The sequence below is a fragment of the Pleurodeles waltl genome, chromosome 1_2 (assembly GCF_031143425.1).
Source record: "Pleurodeles waltl isolate 20211129_DDA chromosome 1_2, aPleWal1.hap1.20221129, whole genome shotgun sequence".
Lineage (NCBI taxonomy): Eukaryota > Metazoa > Chordata > Amphibia > Caudata > Salamandridae > Pleurodeles > Pleurodeles waltl.
The window spans coordinates 1,123,988,524-1,124,007,906 of NC_090437.1; the positions used below are offsets into that span (position 1 = coordinate 1,123,988,524).

A 19,383-nucleotide genomic window follows, 5' to 3' on the forward strand; every position below is an offset into this window, starting at 1 on the left:
TCAAAAACATGAGTTCAGACTACCAGTTGTACAAAACTATCACTTTTAATGTGTATTTCTCAGTGTAATACTATAATGTATTCTATTAATGCCAAAGCTTCCACATTTTAAAAGAATACACTTTTTTTTTTACATTTTGAAGAGACCATATCATATTTTACGTGATGTTTGTTATATGATTTACATAGTAATTTTTTTCATGGCTCGTCTTGTGCACAGGCTCTACATCTGAGCCAGACCATTGGCTTGCCTCCGGCTCAGACCTTCCTGTTAATTTATTGGCTTGGCCCACCCAAGGACGTCAATTCACCAAAATGACAGTGGTAGCGAAAGTGACATCATGCGCCCTTGCACCTCCACTTTCACTAACACATGCGTACTTACATATACACACAGATTCACACTTAAACACACACTCTCTCACATAAACACACTATCACCTGCAAGCACACACACAACATTAAAAGGCATTTTTACCTACCTCAGCTGCCATGGAAGGCCATATTCCAAGCTAATTATACCCCATTTGTATTACACTAATAGTGAAAAATATGTTATTGTTCACTATTAGTGTGATACAAATTGACAGAAAACAATAAGAGTGTAGCCCCAACTGATGTCCATATGGACAAGCTGCCACTGTGTTTCTGGCACTGAATGTGCTACCTCTAAAGCCAGGGGCAGTACCAGGGGTCGTGATGGACAAGCCAGGGGTTGCAGCTGCGACCCCTCAATGACATCCATGGGCCCACCTCTGTTATTCTAAATAGTTTTTCTGGGCTCATTGTTATACATTTTTTATTGTACAACTGCCAGGTGAGTAAACTAGCCTGTGTGCTTTAACTGTAAAAAATACATATTTTAAAAGTGATGCAATGCAGTTTACTTAGGTCCACGAAGCAGTAGCGTGATTGGCTACTTGAACAACCACATATGGGCAGCTTTCTTGTTGAGGTACGGAGCACTGTATCGCACAGTGTCCCCTGGGCGCTACGTTCCGCCACAGCCTCTGCCACAGGTTTGGACCGACTTGTGTCCTAAATAGTTGGAGGACTGATTTTTTTACTGTCTTAGACAGGCTGCTTGGCACAAGAACTTAAAAGCAATGCACTGTTTTCTGTTGGAAATGGAGCAGTATTTCTTCCCATATCTAAAGTACACAAGGCACAAGCCCTAAGAAAAGAAGTGGGACTAACCAAGTTAGGCAGTATGCAAGTGACATCATGGGGCGTGACATCACAATGCGACATCACGCCATAGCAGGAAGTTATATCACAACCCATTACCTCACAGGAAGTGAGATCACGAGAAGTGACATCAGATCTTAACTCTTCACACACATTTTGCAGGTCTATCATGAGTACCTGTGAGCACATTATGAGATTGAACAAATGAGAATTTGTACTTGGTTTGTGCCAAAATCATGATGCAGCCCAACACAATATGTGGACCTCAATTTATATATATATATATATATATTGCAATATATATTGTATTTGCATAGCGCTTACTACCCCTGATGAGGCATTGAAGCACTTTGCGGTGAGTAGCATGCTATTCAGAGCCTAGTTATTGGTCAATTGGTTATTGGGGTTAGTGTAGGGACTTGTTTTGTTTGATGTGATTATTAGAGGGGCTACATGAGGTACAATTGCTAGCTGGAATTAATATGGTTTAGGGTTTCAAAAGAGCTTTAAGGCAGATAAGCATTCGAGTAACTTGTATACAGAAGGGGGAGACAGAAGGTAGGTAGAAAGAAGCATTGGTCGATTTAAGAAAAACATACATGATTGGAAGGTCAGTTTTTCATGCAGGATACAATAGGTTGAGCATCTTTTCGTGCATATTTGTGGATGTAAACCTGATGAAAGAAACAATTTCATTTAAAGATACTTCTCACAGTAAAAAAAGGAAGCATGGTGTGACAAATAAGAGCATCTTTTTATATACCCACAACACCATATTAAATACTATACTACTATACATTTCATGCAAATTATGTAAACCATTAACAATATATTATTAAAAAAAATTAAACATCCATCAACTTGAAAATATAGCAAGGAAATTAATGTAGACACATTGCAGTAACCATTAGTATATTCAGTGCCAGGCTAGTCACTCATTCAATGCCTGGTTTGGAAGGCGCCTGAACCTGGAGAGCACCCCAACAGAACAGACATCATGTCCAGCAGAATGGATGTCTGTGGTCACTTCCTCCTAGGATCCAACTTGCCTCGTAATGTAGCACACCTGGCCCTAATTTATAGATTTATGTTTTAAAAACTCTGCTCAAAGAAGTCTGCAACAAGGAGAAATGTAGCAGTAAATCTATTCTGCTTAATTGGTTGCAAAGTCTGCATTTCAAAATATCTTATGGGGTTAAGGCACCTGCTGCAGAGATCTTTGTGTGCGCAGTACCATCCCAGGGAACAATAGTAATGGTAAAGTAACTCTCTAGTCTCGGTTTTGAATCAAAGTAACAGAGGGTTAATGTGTCTCCTGCGAAGCATCTGCAGATGATAGATTTTTATTTTATGTTGCTAAGTGAGTTACTGCTGTTAACACAGACATTCTTTTGTTACTTGCAGTTTGTAAATTGTAATCCTTCTAATACAGCAAAGCAAGCGATGAAGGAAATATGACTCATACATCCTGTAAGCCTCACTGTCTTATGTAACACATCTCGGACATCGATTTACACATATATAGAATTTATTGTCCATGTATAATGTGTACGTCTGATGTAAAGCGCTCTGACACCCTACATTGGGATAAGTAGTGCTATAAAAGAAATAAAAGAAAATAGTGGTATTTAAATTGTTATTTGTTGGGACAGGCCAACACACCTGACATTCTTGCAGTGCATGCATATCTCTTATCTATAGGGACCGAGCACTGTAAAAAGTGTGTGCCTCTCGGAAATTATATGAAGTGATAGCAACAAGCTGTGGGTCTCCTGCATTTGCATCTATGTGTGAGGATCATATAGATCTGGCCAGGACAGTGGAACAAAAGAAGGCCTAATGGCCCCTTAAATTCGGCCTTTGTTATGGGCCCAGCAGGAGTCTGAAACATGGAAGCCCCCTCAGCGCCTGCACCGTGTTTGAAAATAACACCGGGACATGTTCAGCGAATTTCAGTGGAGCCCACTTCTTGCAGGGTGGACGGTGACCACCCTGTGAAAATAGTGGGTGGAAGCTGTGTACCTGCGTGGCCCCGACTTGGGCCCTGAAAGTACACAACAGAACATTGCGCAGTAACTTACACAAAGCAATATAAAAACACAATTCAAACATAACTGGGTACAGCAAGAAAAAAAGTAAAAGTAGAATGCAATACCGCAACCGCAGTGCAACCCAGCTGTCACAGGGCAGTGGTGTAGTGAAGCATAAGCGCCCCTCCGCCGAGGGTGGAATCCGTTGAGGTGCGTTATGATTCCGCTCACACTGGCCGCATCATCAGGGCAGTCTCCCCACCCATCACTGGTTCGGGGCCCGTCCTGTGCAGCAGAGACCTAGTCCCCAGGGGACTTGTGATGGCTGGAAGTTGGGATATCACTGCATTCCATCAGCAGCAAAAAAGCAACTTTAACCGGCACTAGAAGTAGATGCCAGGTATGTTATTCGGCGTCGATCGCCATGGTAGAGGCGGGAGAAGACATCAATATGCGGTAATGGGTTGCGTGTCGTTTTTTGAGCAAGATCGTGAAGGCTACTGTAGTGGCAAGTATGAAGGATGCGAGGGAGGCAGATTTCATGTTAATATCTTTTATTCTTGCCACAAGAAATAAGGCCCACGAGCAGCCGGCCGGCCGCAACACCGCGCTTTCTTCGCGCCTCTGCCTTTCCGCCGCGCCGCCCCCTGACGTCACGACCGTCCTCGTTACAGATTGGTCGTGGCGTCATGAGGCGTCTAAACATAGAAGACAGACTAGCTCTGTCCCTCCGGCCTCGTGCGTTAACTCACGTACGACATCTCCCTTTTCAACAGAACAAGAAACTTAAGGAACTTCACCTCATAACAAAATCTTCGAACCTCTTGGGTGCTCGGATACGCCTAATTGGCCTGCTCGGAGTAACATACTGAAGTGAATTCGCCTTGACGGCGCACGCATCCTCTAGGCTTGACCCCATTACATTGTGACTGTCGCTCTCCCCAGATTCGGGCCTGCAGCCATTCTGTCCTGAGGGAGCCGTCAAGCCACGCCATGCCTTCTCGCATCGCTCCGCACTCGCCTGTCCACTTATTCCTGGCCTGGAAGGCGTATTCACACATTCCTCCTCGTCAATGACTATATCCCTGGCTTCGTGAGTTTGCCATTCATCAACATCCTCCGTGCCTTCGGCCCCATCCACACGGACATCTTTCATGATGATTTTCTCTTGCCCAGCCTTGAGCCTAACTATGTCGTCCTTGCTCCGCCACCCCGCTCCTTCCAGGCAGACTGCCCCTCTTGTCACTCCTTGCACACGCACCGGGGTTTGAAACACAGACTCCCCCTTCATCACCCTGTTGGGTTTCTTCACCAATACCCAATCCCCTTGCGCTATATTTTTAGTTTTGGCTCTATTCACCATGTCAGCGTACCTCTTATTGTTTTCCTGTTTGGCCACTATTCTTGCTTTGACTCTCAATCTCTCATCAGATTCTGCCTCAATTTCCCGGTTCATGTCATACCACTTATTTAATTTGGGGGTAAGCTCACTCATGCATCTTCTCCCTCTCATCAAATAAAACGGAGTGTGTCCAGTAACCTCACTGGGCGTGTTGTGGAAAGTGTTCACCTTGTCCGCCAGAAACGGTTTCACATTCATGTTGGAAGCGATCGCCTGTTGCACGCCCTCTTTGAGGAATCTATTCATACGCTCAACCTGCCCATTGCTCTTCGGGCTGTACAGCGGGGTTTTCTCTTGCTTAATCCCCAACCTGGACAGAAAATCCGTCATCCGCCTGGACACTAACTGGGTGCCGTTGTCCGACACCATGATCTTCGGCTGTCCCTCAATCGCGAAAATTTTCGTCAATGCCTTGATCACTCGTTCAGTGGTAACTTCCCTGACGAACTTGTAGTGAATCCATTTGGAGAAGTAATCCGTAAGGACGATGAGATGTCTACACTCGTCAGGTAGCCTTGTAAATGGGCCCGCAAAATCAATGGCAATCTTGTTCCACGGGCCGGCAGGTATGTCCACCAGCTGCAACTCTCCTTTTGTCGTCTTCCAGTGCTTATCGGCCCTTAAGCACGGTCCACACCGATCAATGAATCTGCTGACATCGCTGCACATCCCTGGCCACCAGTAGTACTGCTTGAGGAGATTCTTTGTAGCGGTATTGCCCGGGTGGCCTTTATGGGCAATCCTGATTAGCTTGTCTCTTAAGCTTTCCGGAGGTACAAACAGCTCGTGTCTCTTCACAAAGCCGCCTTCGATGGTGAGTTCGGGACTAATCTGTTGGAAACTTCTGAGTGCCCCGTGCAAGTTCCGGATAGGGGGCCAATGAGCCTTCATGTGGTCCATCACCCTCCGCATAGTCCCGTCCTTCTCCTGAGCCGTCAACCATTCTTCCTCTGATATGGATCCCTCGCACATGGCTGTTGCGTCAACCATTGCCACAACGCACTCCGTGTCGTCCAGGGAATCATTCTCCTCGTCCGGGATCGGTATGCGAGATAGGCAATCCGCCCTGCAGTTGAGGCCCCCTTTGATGTGTCTGACGGTGAAGTGATATTCTTGCAACTTAGACAGTAGACGTAGGAGCCTAGAGCTGGCTTTGCCATTGCCACGTCCTTCACCGTCCATCATGTATATCAAGGGTTTGTGGTCGGTGACTAATTCGAACTCCCTGCCCCACAAATATTTTCTCAGTTTCTCCACGGCCCAGACGCACGCGAGCGTCTCCCGCTCGATGGTGCTGTAGTGCTTCTCTGCTTCGCTCAATGACCGCGATATGAATGCAACAGTGTTCTCCTTCTTCCCTTGGAATTGGCAAAATACTGCACCGATTCCCTTGGCACTGGCGTCAACCGTGATTACATTCCGGAGGTCCTTGTTGTACGGTCGTAATACTGGGGCCGCGGCGATTGCCTGCTTGACTGATTCGAAGGCAGCGCTTTGTTCTTGTGTCCACGTATACTTTTCGTTCTTCCGTAGCAGTTTCCTTAGAGGCTCCACAGTGGTTGCGTATCCTTGCATGAACTTGGAATAGTATTCGCTGAGTCCCAGGAACGATCGCAAGGTGTCTTTGTCTCCTGGGCAAGGGGCATCTCGTATGGCCCTCACTAAATCATCTTTCGGCGCGATGCCATTTGGGGTAAGCACGTGACCTAAGTATTCTATCTTGTTTTTCATGAATTTGCACTTGTCTTTGGAGACTGTCATCCCCCTTTTTTGTAGCACCTCCAACACTCTGCGCAGCAGTTCTAAGTGCCCCTTCTCGTCTTCCGTGTGTATCAGAATGTCGTCCTGAAATGCTTCAACCCCCTTCATATCGCAGAAGAGGAGGTCCATTAGCTTTTGAAAGACGCCCGAGGCCGATGCAAGGCCGAATGGAAGACGGATGTACCTGTATGCTCCAAACGGGGTAATAAAGGTGGTAAGTTCCTTGGATTCCTCCGTGAGACATACTTGGTGGTATGCAGACTTCAGGTCTATCAGGGTGAAAAACTTCGATCCTGCTGTGGCCGACAATATCTCCTGAATGTTGGGCAGTGGATGGCAGTTCACCAGGATATTTCTGTTCAGTGATCGCAGGTCTACACACAACCGAATGTCCCCTGTCCTCTTCTTCTTGGACACCACGATTGCGGACACCCATTCTGATGCACCTGCTTCCTCTATTACTCCTTCCCTTTTCAGCTTATCAAGAACAGCCTTAAGCTCCCCCCTTACTGAAAGAGGAATTGTTCTGACTTTGTGTTTTATGGGTAGGGCACCCTTTTTTAGCCGTATAGCATGCACAAATCCTCTTACGCACCCTACCTTGTTTTCAAAAACGGAGTCAAACATTTCGAGGACCTCAGCTAATCCATCATGTAAATCATCAGGCTGCACATAATTGACCCAGTTATCTCTCAGAACTATGGGATCTTCCGCCCCAGGGACTAGCATCACACCTAGCTTCGCCAGGTCCTTCCATCCTACAAGGCTCCTCCCATTTTCAGCCACATATATCTTTGTTCTCACAGTGCGCCCTCGAAAGGTGAGGGAGTCCCAGAAGTAACCTTTCATCACTATGTCGTGTTCCCCGAAGGCCTTTGGACTCACATCCGTCTCGTGCAGTCGTACATCTTGCCACTTCGAATCAAATGTCCTATCAGAGATCAGGGTAAGGGGGGAACCAGAATCAGCCGTAAATGGCAATTTTATCACACCAATCATGACGGAGCCAATGGGACCCTTCACTCTACCGTCCTCACCATCAATGGACAACACCATGTCCGCATCCGCATCAGTATCATTCTCGCTTACCGAGCTCACTTTCATGCCCGTATTATATTTTTTTGCTTTGCATACTGCCGCAAAGTGGCCCAACTTCCTGCATTTAGAACAGCTTTTGTGCACGGCAGGGCAGGCCCTGCTATCCGCTAAGTGATCTTTTGACCCACATCTATAACAGACGAGCTGCCTCCTGCCTCCCCCTCTATCACTCGCTGCCCTTTCTGAATTTCCGGGCACATGTTTACGGCTGTCCTGTACATAGAACACATTTGAAGCCTGACTAGTGTTCGCCAGTTCCTTGGAAGATACCATGGTTCGTTCCACTGCCTTTGCAATGGCAATTACGTCCTTCAGCGAAGGATTCCTGCATGAAAGCAAACGTTCCTGCACTTTCTTTGAATGGCAGTAGAGCACCACCTGGTCTCTAATGTACGTATCAGTCATCACTGCAAATTCACAATCTTGAGCTAGGACACGTAGACATGCAATATATTCCTCGATAGTCTCTCCTTCCTCTTGTTTCCGCAGTGCGAATTTATGGCGCCCCACCATGATGTTGCACTCCTCTGCATACTGCAGTTCAAGCCGCCGTACAGCCTCCTGGTACTCATTCAGCGGAGCTGTGGCTCCATGGGGATTCACATATACCGGCAGGCTATCGAAAACCTCTTGTCCAGCCTTCCCCAACAGTCCCAATAGCAAAGACTTTTTCCGTTCGGGGCTATACCCCTGACCATCAATTGAGATAATATAGTTCTCAAATGCGCGCAGCCATCCTTTCCACTTCATGCATGGCTTACCGGGAGAGTCCAGGAAGAGAGGAGGTACGCAGATATGACCTGTCTGCGACATGGCCGGAAAGCGGGAGGCTACTGGGCTGCGCAGAACGGTAGGAGTCGTCAAAGTCAATCGTGTGGAGACCGCAGCATCAGCGCCTTAGGGGTTGCACGTAGTCCCAGTGAAGAGATATCAGCGCTTTCCACTGGCCTCCCGAAACACCAGGTAAGGTGGGCTACACTCGTGGGCCTTGGTAGAAGCTGTGACCCTCGTCGCCATTTGTAGTGGCAAGTATGAAGGATGCGAGGGAGGCAGATTTCATGTTAATATCTTTTATTCTTGCCACAAGAAATAAGGCCCACGAGCAGCCGGCCGGCCGCAACACCGCGCTTTCTTCGCGCCTCTGCCTTTCCGCCGCGCCGCCCCCTGACGTCACGACCGTCCTCGTTACAGATTGGTCGTGGCGTCATGAGGGGTCTAAACATAGAAGACAGACTAGCTCTGTCCCTCCGGCCTCGTGCATTAACTCACGTACGACAGCTACATTCCACTATTAAAGTGCTGTTTTTCGAATACGATAATTGTTGATGTGAGTTCACAATTAGCAAAGACGTGCTTTTTCATATAAAACATAACACCCTACCATAGCTTTTCAACATTCCTCTTAATCGCGTTCAAACATTTCTGCTAGTACTCTCACGGTGCCAAAACATGGTCACTTCGTGGGCGCTTAGTAAGTACCAGGCAAATCAGTTTCATTTATTTCAGAGGAAACACACCACTGAGCATTTGTAGTTACCTACCGCCCCCTGGTGGATATTATGTGAAACTGACAGAAAGAACAGATCCATTGGTGTCTGAGGGCGGAAGAAACAGCGTTTGATATGGATTCTGTAAACAGTCGGTTAAAGAAACGTAAAGACGCTTTGCCCACTGCCCAACTATTTTGAAGGCATATACGAATAAAAAGACTGAAAGAGGGAAGCATTTCAAAGGAGTGCTTGCTGCTAATAATCACGGTTTATCACGAACATTTTAGTACAGATGTATTGCACATGTATGCCAATTATCATAGAATTAGAGAAATAGATTCAGATTAAAGATAAATAATCTCACCCACTGACTTCAGAAATAAAGAAACACACACCTGCATATTTTTCTGTGATTATGCACTTACTTTTTTGTACTCATAGATTTAGCAATATCTATCTCTTAAAGTCCTTAAAGGTCCTCACCACTTCTTTTCCACAGAACGGGTGTCATAGCGAATACATTGTTAGGCCAGATGCCATAACAGTGGAAACTAAGTTAATGTGGTCGGTGCCATTAGTGTGGCACCACACTGTTGTCAGGGGCGTAGCTTGGTCAGTAAGCTTCAGATTCTCCCAACAATCATACTGGAATATAATGTAGAAATATATAATTGTGGGGTCAGGGCGCACGAGAGGGCCTTAAGAGTCAGTGGAAAGGGTAATGAATGCAGATCGCCTTTGGTAGGGGTACTAGGTAAGGGTAAACACAGTATTTTGTGAACTTACCAACATTTTTTAACACTATAAAAACAGAGAAAGGGAGAGAGTGTATGCGTTTTTCCCTGTGTGTATGTCAAAATTTGTGGGGAAATCCGACAGACGTCTGTCTCACCATGCTCGACTGAAAGCACCCGTACCCAACTATTTACCAGAAAATACATTTATTAGGGGGGTGTACCTCCTCAAACGCCCACCTAAACCTACGCCCCTAACTGTTGTTACAGTCATAAACTAGCCATACAGCCGGATTCACACACATGTGCTATTTATAATTGTGTAGATGATGTCACTATTTCCAGGAGGTTGCCAAAGGAGTGGCCAGAGAAATGCAGTTCGAACAAGGTCAAAATCCATTTATTTTTTTAATATTCCAAAACGCGTTGCAGTGGATTTAGCACTTAACTCCACATGTACCTCACACCTCAGTGAGACAAGTGTGAATGTTGGGGAATGTGTGAGAAATGGAGGACGTTGCCATTGGGTGTGGATAGGAAAGAAGGACATTACGAAAAATAGTGTTTAGAAATATATATTTTCATGTCGAGCACAAAACTGAAATCTTGAAATATTTTTAAAAAAACATTATTTTTTCTAACTCTATGCATGCAAAATATATACGACTCAAGACTCTTAAGAACTTCGAATCATGCATAGGCTGAAATGTCTGACTGCCTTTTTTCATTGAACCATATATTTATTACTTTTGCACAGATACACACAGTTCACATAACTTACATCACAATTGCTGTATAACTGCAGTAACAAGTAGTTCATTTCTTAGCATTACACTTTAGGCCATTGTTTCTGCTAAGACCTGATTTTGGGTCTAAACTGCTTCTATATCCTCGGCAGGAGGTAGTGGGTCCTGTGGCAGTCCAAAATGTTACAATGATTGTAAGTGGTTAAGTATCTTTACATTTACAACCACTATCACTGTTTTTCTTGCACACAAGCTCACCATCTTTGATGGATCTCTGCACATCTGTACCCAGGGCACCATCAGACTGCAGACTAGAAAGTGTAAGAAAGAAGAAACAAGAGAGCAGGTCTTTTCAGTTTATGAGCCCAGGATCTGGAACAATACCCTCATATCTATCAAGACCACCCTAACACTGTTCCAATTTAGGAAAGAGTTGAAGACTCACCTCTTTAAAGAACACTACATCACAATGCAGTAACCATCCTCAACCCAGCTCCACCTCCTCTTACTCGTTGACTTTATGCTTGTCTTTTACCATGTACAGCACTCCGCTGCCTTCTGGCTGGGTTCACGCAATAGAAATAACATATACTGACATTATGAATACCTTTTCCTTCTAACAGATGGATGTCTTTTCTATTTCTATCACAGCATCTGTGTCATGAGTGCTTATTTTGCAAATCAGCATCTGACAAACCAAGTTCGAGGAACGAAAAAATTGGTGAACAACAATTTTAAAGATTTGAAGATGCTAATTAACGACGCTCCAGGGGTAAGCATGCAGCCCTTGATTTTGAGTAATGTATTGAGTACGCCATCAATATTGTGTAGTTAATTATGGCAAATATTTCTTGTTTTTGCTTTCATCAAACGAATTTGTAACATTTGTAAAAGTATCCATTTGGGGTTTTAATAAAGTTGAATGTAAGGAATGTATTGAAGTATACAGTAGACACTAGGATACTATCAGTAAATGATCCTGACTCTTCATTACGGTATCGCCTGTCTGCCACTGGAAAGTTAGTGGAGCTCCAATAATAAATAAAGCATAACTTTAGCTAGAGATTGAAACATATGACTGATCACTAGTACAGGCTATAGATAAATCACCTGTGCAGGCTATTTACAAAGGAACCATTCTGAAAGCCACGTGTAATGGAGTCAGCTGATTGGACCAACAGTAAAGCAGTTATCACTAAAGCCATCAGCTGGTCAAGCTAATAGAAACACAGTCAGAATGACATGCTATTAACACACAGACATATAGATGGGTAACTGTAAATAACAGAGTTTTTCCCTGAGGTGTTCTGACTGAGACTAAGTAGACAACAAGAGCAAAACTTGAGTTGTCTGTGATGTCAGTCAGAACCATGTGTAGGACGCTGGCCTGGCTTATAGTGGGTACCTTGTGGTACTTACACCTTGTGCCAGGTCCAGTTATCCCTTATTAGTAGAATAGAGGTGTTTCTAGCAGCTTAGGCTGTTAGAGGTAGCTATGGCAAAGCAGCTTAGGCTGAACTAGGAGACATGCAAAGCTCCTACTATACCACTTATATCATATAGCACAATACCATAAGAAAACACAATACTCAGAGTTACTAAAAATAAAGGTACTTTATCTTAGTGACAATATGCCAAAAGTATCATATGCTAAAAGTATCTCAGGGAATACCCTCACTTAGGAGGTAAGTAATATACACAAGTTATATGTACACAAACCCAAAACAGGTAAGTAACAGTTAGAAAAGTAGTGCAAACAATGTAGAATCACAATAGGATGCAATAGGTAGACATAGGTCTAGGGGCAACACAAACCATATACTCCAAAAGTGGAATGCGAATCACAAATGGACCCCAGACCTATAGGAGCTTGTAGAGGGTCGCTGGGACTGTGAGAAAACAGTAAGGGTGTCCAAAATACCCCACCCCAAGACCCTAGAAAGTAGGAGTAAAGTCACCCTACTACCCCAGAAAGACACAATAGTTGTGATAGGGGATTCTGCAAGAATCACAAGCACCAGCAAAACACTGAAGATGGATTCCTGGACCTGAGGACCTGTAAAGGAAGGGGACCAAGTCCAAGAGTCGCAAGAGTGTCCAGGAGGGGCAGGAGCCTAGGAAACCCCGGATGAAGGTGCAAGAGGGCTGCCTCTGGGTGGAAGAAGCCAACGATTCTGCAACAACGAAAAGGGCTAGGAACTTCTCCTTTGGACGGAAGATGTCCCACGGTGTGCTGGAAGTTGCAGAAGTGTTTCCAGGCAGAAATACCGCAAACAAGTCTTGCTAGCTGCAAGAATCATGGTTGAGGTTTTTGGGTGCTGCTGGGGCCCATGAAGGACCAGGATATCGCCACTTGGAGGAAGAGACAGAGTGGGCGCTCAGAAACTCAGAGAGCCCCCACAGAAGCAGGCAGCACCCGCAGAAGTACCGGAGCAGACACTTGAGGGACTTGAGGACAGCAGTCGTCTCAGAGTCACAAAGGAGGGTCCCACGTCATCGGAGTCCAACTCAGCGAGTTGGGCAATGCAGGACGGAGTGCTGGGGACCCAGGCTAGGCTGTGCCCAAAGGAATCCTTGGAAAAGTGCACAGAAGCCGGAGCAGCTGCAGATCATGCAGTACACAGGTTTGGCGTCTAGCGTGGGGAGGCAAAGACTTACCTCCTCCAAACTTGGACCGATGGACCACTGGACTGTGGGGGTCACTTGGATCCATCTCCTGTGTTCCAGGGACCACGCTCGTCAGGATGAGAGGGGACCCAGAGGACTGGTGATGCAGAAGTTTGGTGCCTGCATTAGCAGGGGGAAGACTCCGTCAACCCACGGGAGATTTCTTCGGGATTTCCAGTGCAGGGTGAAAGCAGACAGCCCTCAGAGCATGCACCACCAGGAAGCAGTCGAGAAATCCGGCAGGATTAGGTGCTACAATGTTGCTGGTAGTCTTCTTGCTACTTTGTGGCGGTTTTGCAGGCATCCTGGAGCAGTCAGCGGTCGATCCTTGGCAGAAGTCGAAGAGGGAAGTGCAGAGGAACTCTGGTGAGCTCTTGCATTCGTTATCTGAGGAATAGCCCAGTGGAGAGACCCTAACTAGCCCAAAAAGGAGGTTTGGCTACTGAGAAAGGAGGCTTGGCTACTGAGAGAGGTAAGCACCTATCAGGAGAGGTCTCTGACATCACCTGCTGGCACTGGCCACTCAGAGCTGTCCATTGTGCTCCATCATCTCTGAATCCAAGATGGCAGAGGTCTGGGACACACTGGAGGAGCTCTGGGCACCTCCCCTGGGAGGTGCTGGTCAGGGGAGTGGTCACTCCCCTTTCCTTTGTCCAGTTTCGCCCCAGAGCAGGGCTGGAGGATCCCTGAACCGATGTAGACTGGCTTATTCAGAGAGAGCACCATCTGTACCCATCAAAGCATTTCCAGAGGCTGGGGGGCTACTCCTCCCCAGCCCTTCACACCTATTTCCAAAGGGAGAGGGTGTAACACCCTCTCTCAGAGGAAATCCTTTGTTCTACCTTCCTGGGACCAGGCTGCCCAGGCCCCAGGGGGGCAGAAACCTGTCTGAGGGGTTGGCAGCAGCAGTAGCTGCGGTGGAGACCCAGGAAAGGCAGTTTGGCAGTACCCGGGTTCTGTGCTAGAGACCTGGGGATGCATGGAATTGTCACCCCAATACCAGAATGGTATTGGGGTGACAATTCCATGATCCTAGACATGTTACATGGCCATGTTCGGAGTTACCATGGTGACGCTACATATAGGTATTGACCTATATGTAGTGCACGCCTGTAATGGTGTCACCGCACTCACAAAGTTCGGGGAATTTGCCCTGAACAATGTGGGGGCACCTTGGCTAGTGCCAGGGTGCCCACTCACTAAGTAACTTGGCACCTAACCTTCACCAAGTGAGGGTTAGACATATAGGTGACTTATAAGTTAATTATGTGCAGTGAAAAATGGCTGTGAAATAACGTGGACGTTATTTCCTCAAGCTGCAGTGGCAGTCCTGTGTAAGAATTGTCTGAGCTCCTTATGGGTGGCAAAAGAAATGCTGCAGCCCATAGGGATCTCCTGGAACCCCAATACCCTGGGTACCTAGGTACCATATACAAGGGAATTATAAGGGTGTTCCAGTGTGCCAAATGAGAATTAGAAAAATTAGTCACTAGCCTGCAGTGACAATTTTAAAAGCAGAGAGAGCATAAACACTGAGTTTCTGGTTAGCAGAGCTTCAGTGATACAGCTAGGCACCACATAGGGAACACATATAGGCCACAAACTCATGAGCACTGGGGTCCTGGCTAGCTGGATCCCAGTGACACATATCAAACACACTGACAACATAGGGTTTTCACTATGAGCACTGGGGCCCTGGCTAGCAGGATCCCAGTGAGACAGTAAAAACACCCTGACATATACTCAGGAACAGGCCAAAAGTGGGGGTAACAAGGCTAGAAAGAGGCTACCTTCCTACACCATGAGGTGAAAAACCTCCTGGTTATTCAGATTTTAAACATCTATAATATTACTTTCTCAATGCACTCTCCAAATAAACTGGCCCTGTCTTCAACATATACAAAGGAGTGGAGAAGTAATGGGGAGGCCATACCTATCATAAAAAAACAGACTTCTGCTACCCACCCCTCTACCATTCTTATAACTGCTCACCACCACCCAAATCCAAATACAAAAGAAATGTGGCGTCCTGCCAACCATCCCCATCAATGCGGGTGCCACCCCACTGCCTCCCTTCTCAAAGCCATGCTCTCCACTCTAACATTGACAGCAGAGAGCCAGTACAATGCCGACAGTGGTCTGTAAGAGCCGCATATCAGCACAGGTCTGCAGAGACCCATGCTAACAGGAGAAGGCGACTGGTGCAAGCACAGTGTTGTCCCTTTTCTCCCTTGATCTTTGGGTCCGTTGAGACTTGCGAAAGGAGGAAGAAGGCGTGTGTACTGCTAACCGCCATTCTGCAACTGCACTTGGGTTGCTGGTCATTCAGGCAAGGTGGTAGAACAAAGAGGAAGCAAGCTCTTCCTCTTGTGACATCACAGCTCTTTTACCTCTTGACCTTCCTCTTTTCTCTTGAGGATACCAGGTGAGGGCTTGCCTCGTGATTTTTGATGGGAGGTTTGTGGAGAGTGGGACCTATCCAGGTACAGCATCTTTTCATGATTTCTTCATGCGCAGGGAGTTGGAAAGTCTGTTGCCATAGATCTACTTTACTTGCCCTTTTGAAAAATGACTCCTTTGCAACTAGACATTTCATTGTTAAGGTGCTTGCCATTGCTGACGTTCACAGACTTTTCACACTGCCAAGCACACAAATACTCCTAGAAGGATTTAAAAAAAGCCAAGCAATAAAAATATTCGGAAATAGTAAGTAGTTGGTTATGGTCCAGACACTGGAAATTGTCAAAAAGCACTAAGGTTATCGCTTCATAGGCTGACAACTGAAACTAGAACTGTAACTAGAAAAATCTAGAAAACTTTTTTTAAGTACTTCTAGCTCAAGATTCAACAGGAGGTTTGGTGGCAAACTCACAAGGCTCGTTAGTGAAACCTATGAGACTGAAACAATTTATGATGCCCTATGTAGTGTGGGAATAGATCATCTATAAATGCTGACTTGACCCATATATGTCTTCCCCCCTCCATGTGCCCAAGAAAAAAAACTAGTAAGTGAACAGATTACAGACCAGTTAGGTATGGGGGCATAGATCTGGACCTGCACAAATGACCAGATCTATAAGAGAAATTAATTAGACAGTGTTATCTTGTAATGATGTTGATTCTTTCCATTTCTATGGTAAATATGAGGTATCCTATATCTTTACCATTTCCACATATACAGGTCTTTAATAAAAACTTCATCCACAGAGGGTAAATCTTCCTACTGGATTTGGAATTGTAAGCATTGCCTAGAAGATGGCGTTACTCTCCAATGTTTTTGTCTCTTAAGCATGAACATGAGGAAACGTTTGTGTAATTCAATTGGAAGTAAAAAAATATGTATACTTTTATATATCACCAAAATGTCTTGCTTTTAGGTATTTGATTAACTTTGTGTTAGATCTTTCAGATTTCATGACATGCCTGTGACGACCACTTGAACTGATTGTATTATTATATTAGTCAATGTTTCAGTGGTACTTGTTTTAAGATAACCCTTTTAAGTATACATACTTGTGCCCACAATGATTTTCTGAGATGAATCAATATCTGAATTTCTGACTGTGACTCTGGATTCAGTGTTGGGAGGGCTAGATATTTTGGTGACATCCCATGTGATGTGACACCCCACCCCAACTAGCCGCTACCCACTAATTGAGCACACTTCCCACTACCTACTCATTTAGCCACGTTTCATTCTTTCAGTGGCAGTATGAGGTTGTCTAGCTGGTGGTGCCTTATTCTACAGCCTAGAATTCTATGTTGATACACAAAACAGAAGAGGCCACAGAGTGTTTGTTTGGCAGTCAGTGAATCTTAGCATCCAAATAGTATCAGTTCAACACAAATGAGCAGGTGTGTGATGCCTTGCTGAGGCTCAAACACCAAATGTAATTCTCAAATCTCAGATCTGAAATTGATAGGATTGCCAAGATTTGCCTTGCTCCAGCATTGGCCTGAGGTGGAAACTGTTCATAGGTGCCATTACCAACACTGGGTAATATCAGCTGCCTCCAATGGCGTAAACTGCTGAATGTGGTGGGAGGGTTGTAGCTAAACAATACATGATCTATTATTTTGACTGTCATCATACCTGCAATGGTAGATGTAGCATAAGTAATTACAGTGATTTTTTTTACATTCAAAGCTTTCACTGGTGAGCCGCGGTCCAAAGTAGGGTGGGATTGCAACCCAAATCAATCAGAAAACCTGTTGTCAGCAACAAATACATCCAAGAAAAACAAATTGTAATAGGTTCTTAAATGAGTTGGTTTTAGTTTCAGTTAACAAAAGTAGCTCCTTACCAAACAGTTCAGCCACCAAAGTCATACTCCATATTAGAGTTACTCAACAAGCTGCATCTGATACACCAAAGATGATGCTTGTGTCTCTGCCCCTACTGTAGTGCTATCAGGTCATATTTAGGACACAGATAGGTGCATTTCACCCTGGAGATGTATATGTGTGCTCTGCTTGCACTAGATCGCATCCATTGTAGTCCACATGCATGACCCTTTAATAACTTTTCACACTATTAGTGGAGAAAGTGGGTGTTCAGAGATACCTAGGGCCTGATTACGACCTTGGCGGAGGGGATTACTTCATCCCAAATGTGACGGATATCCCTCCCATCTTATTACAAGTTTCATTAGATCCTATGGAACTTGTAACACGGCGGACGGAATATCTGTCACGTTTGGGACAGAGTAATCCCCTCTGCCAAGGTCATAATCAGGCCCCTAGTGTCTTGTAATATAATTGGACATAACCTGTTGGGGTGAGTGAAAGTGTGTCTGTTCAGGGGAGATGGAAGTACACTTCACTACAACTTGGTCAACTTTTATCCATTGCTCTAAATCAGGGCCACCGCTATCATTTATTTTTTAACATCTCTTGATATAAACAAGCCAGTGAAGACCTGATTGACCAATCGTATGACACTGATGGGCAATTGACATGAACAAGTCATGCTATATCCCGGAACTCTGTTGTTTCTGTAAATTATCATCACACGTTTTCAACCTATTCCTTTTTTTGCCCTGGTTCCTAATGGTCACATTGATTAGGTTGTGTTCAGAACCTATAAGTATTGTGGCCTATGGCATGATTCTCCCAGACCCAGGGAGGGCAGGAAGAAGGAGGATGGTGGGATGTAATGGCCGGACTCTCGTCTAGAATTACAAGTGCTTGTGAACCTCCTTCTTGGTTGGGGGAAGGATTAGGGGGGCAATGACTCCAGTGAACACCATGATACAACAATGCAACTTTAGGGCTAAAAATTGAAATCATACCTATTTCAAATCTAATCTTGAACCCAAATGTTAGGCCAAAGCCTTAGACTTGTTTTTAGATTAAAAGACTCGGCACCAGGGCAGATGCCAGTGTTTTCTCCTTTTAATGACATCTAGGAATCTAGGATTGTGACTGATCAGTTTTCAGAATGTTCAATTTGTGAAATGCAGTATCTACATGTTGTTCTACTGTATGTTTTCCTTATTTTGATTATTTGCTTATTCGTTTTCTTCTCAGCAAATTGAGTATTTGGTGAACCAGTACAACACCACTAAGAACAAGGCGCTGTCAGACCTAAATAGTAAGTGATCTTTTATGTTTCACTATCGGTAGTGAGCCGACAAGAGTAAAATGCTTGCATGGCAATGCCACCACCCACTGAACTGGGTTCATCGTCACCAGATTTTGGAGGCACTGCTCGGGCAGGCATACCTGTTAGGGGCTTAGCGAAACCCAAGGGGAACCCCTGCGAAGTATGTGGTGCCACCCCGACAAACCCATCAGACGTCATGGAGTAGATAAACTCTGTCTGAGGGATCTGGACCCGCTTTCTTTTTTTTGGGGGGGGGGGGCTAGAGTCCTACTTAGCAAGAAGTGTGGCGCCCGGTGTTAAATCTCTGATATGAGCCTAAAGCCTGCAAGTGAAACAACACGGAGTTCTGCCAGAGGTTTTGAGACACGTTGGTGCAGGAAGAGTTGCTGTTTAGTACTGCTTGGTACAAGTCTCTCATTTACATTCTCATTGCATTTTTAGATGTAGGTCCACTGTTGGGAGGCAGAGTCCAGGAGCAGCTGGCAAGGGAGGTCCGCCCAGCCTTCGACGCGGTTCTGAACATGGCAGGAGGTACTGTACAGCACGACTCTTTTTGGCCTGGTTTGCTCACTGTTGTTAAGAGGAATCTTGACACATATTGTAGAATGTTAGCCAGTACCTTATTAGTCATTCTGGTGTTCTGGCCATTACTCGATAGGCACT

The 19,383-nt window shown here is 45.3% G+C and overlaps 1 protein-coding gene across 20 annotated transcripts in view; it reads left to right on the plus strand.

The window, feature by feature from the left end:
* Positions 1-19,383, plus strand: part of PROM1 (prominin 1) — a 616,480-nt gene that overhangs the window by 277,516 nt on the left and 319,581 nt on the right. For all 20 annotated transcript variants that reach the window (XM_069202406.1, XM_069202442.1, XM_069202511.1 and 17 more), the window contains 3 exons: positions 11,100-11,220; positions 18,645-18,708; positions 19,162-19,251. In XM_069202406.1, coding sequence (XP_069058507.1) covers positions 11,100-11,220; positions 18,645-18,708; positions 19,162-19,251 — 275 coding nt within the window. The remainder of the gene's footprint in view (positions 1-11,099; positions 11,221-18,644; positions 18,709-19,161; positions 19,252-19,383) is intronic.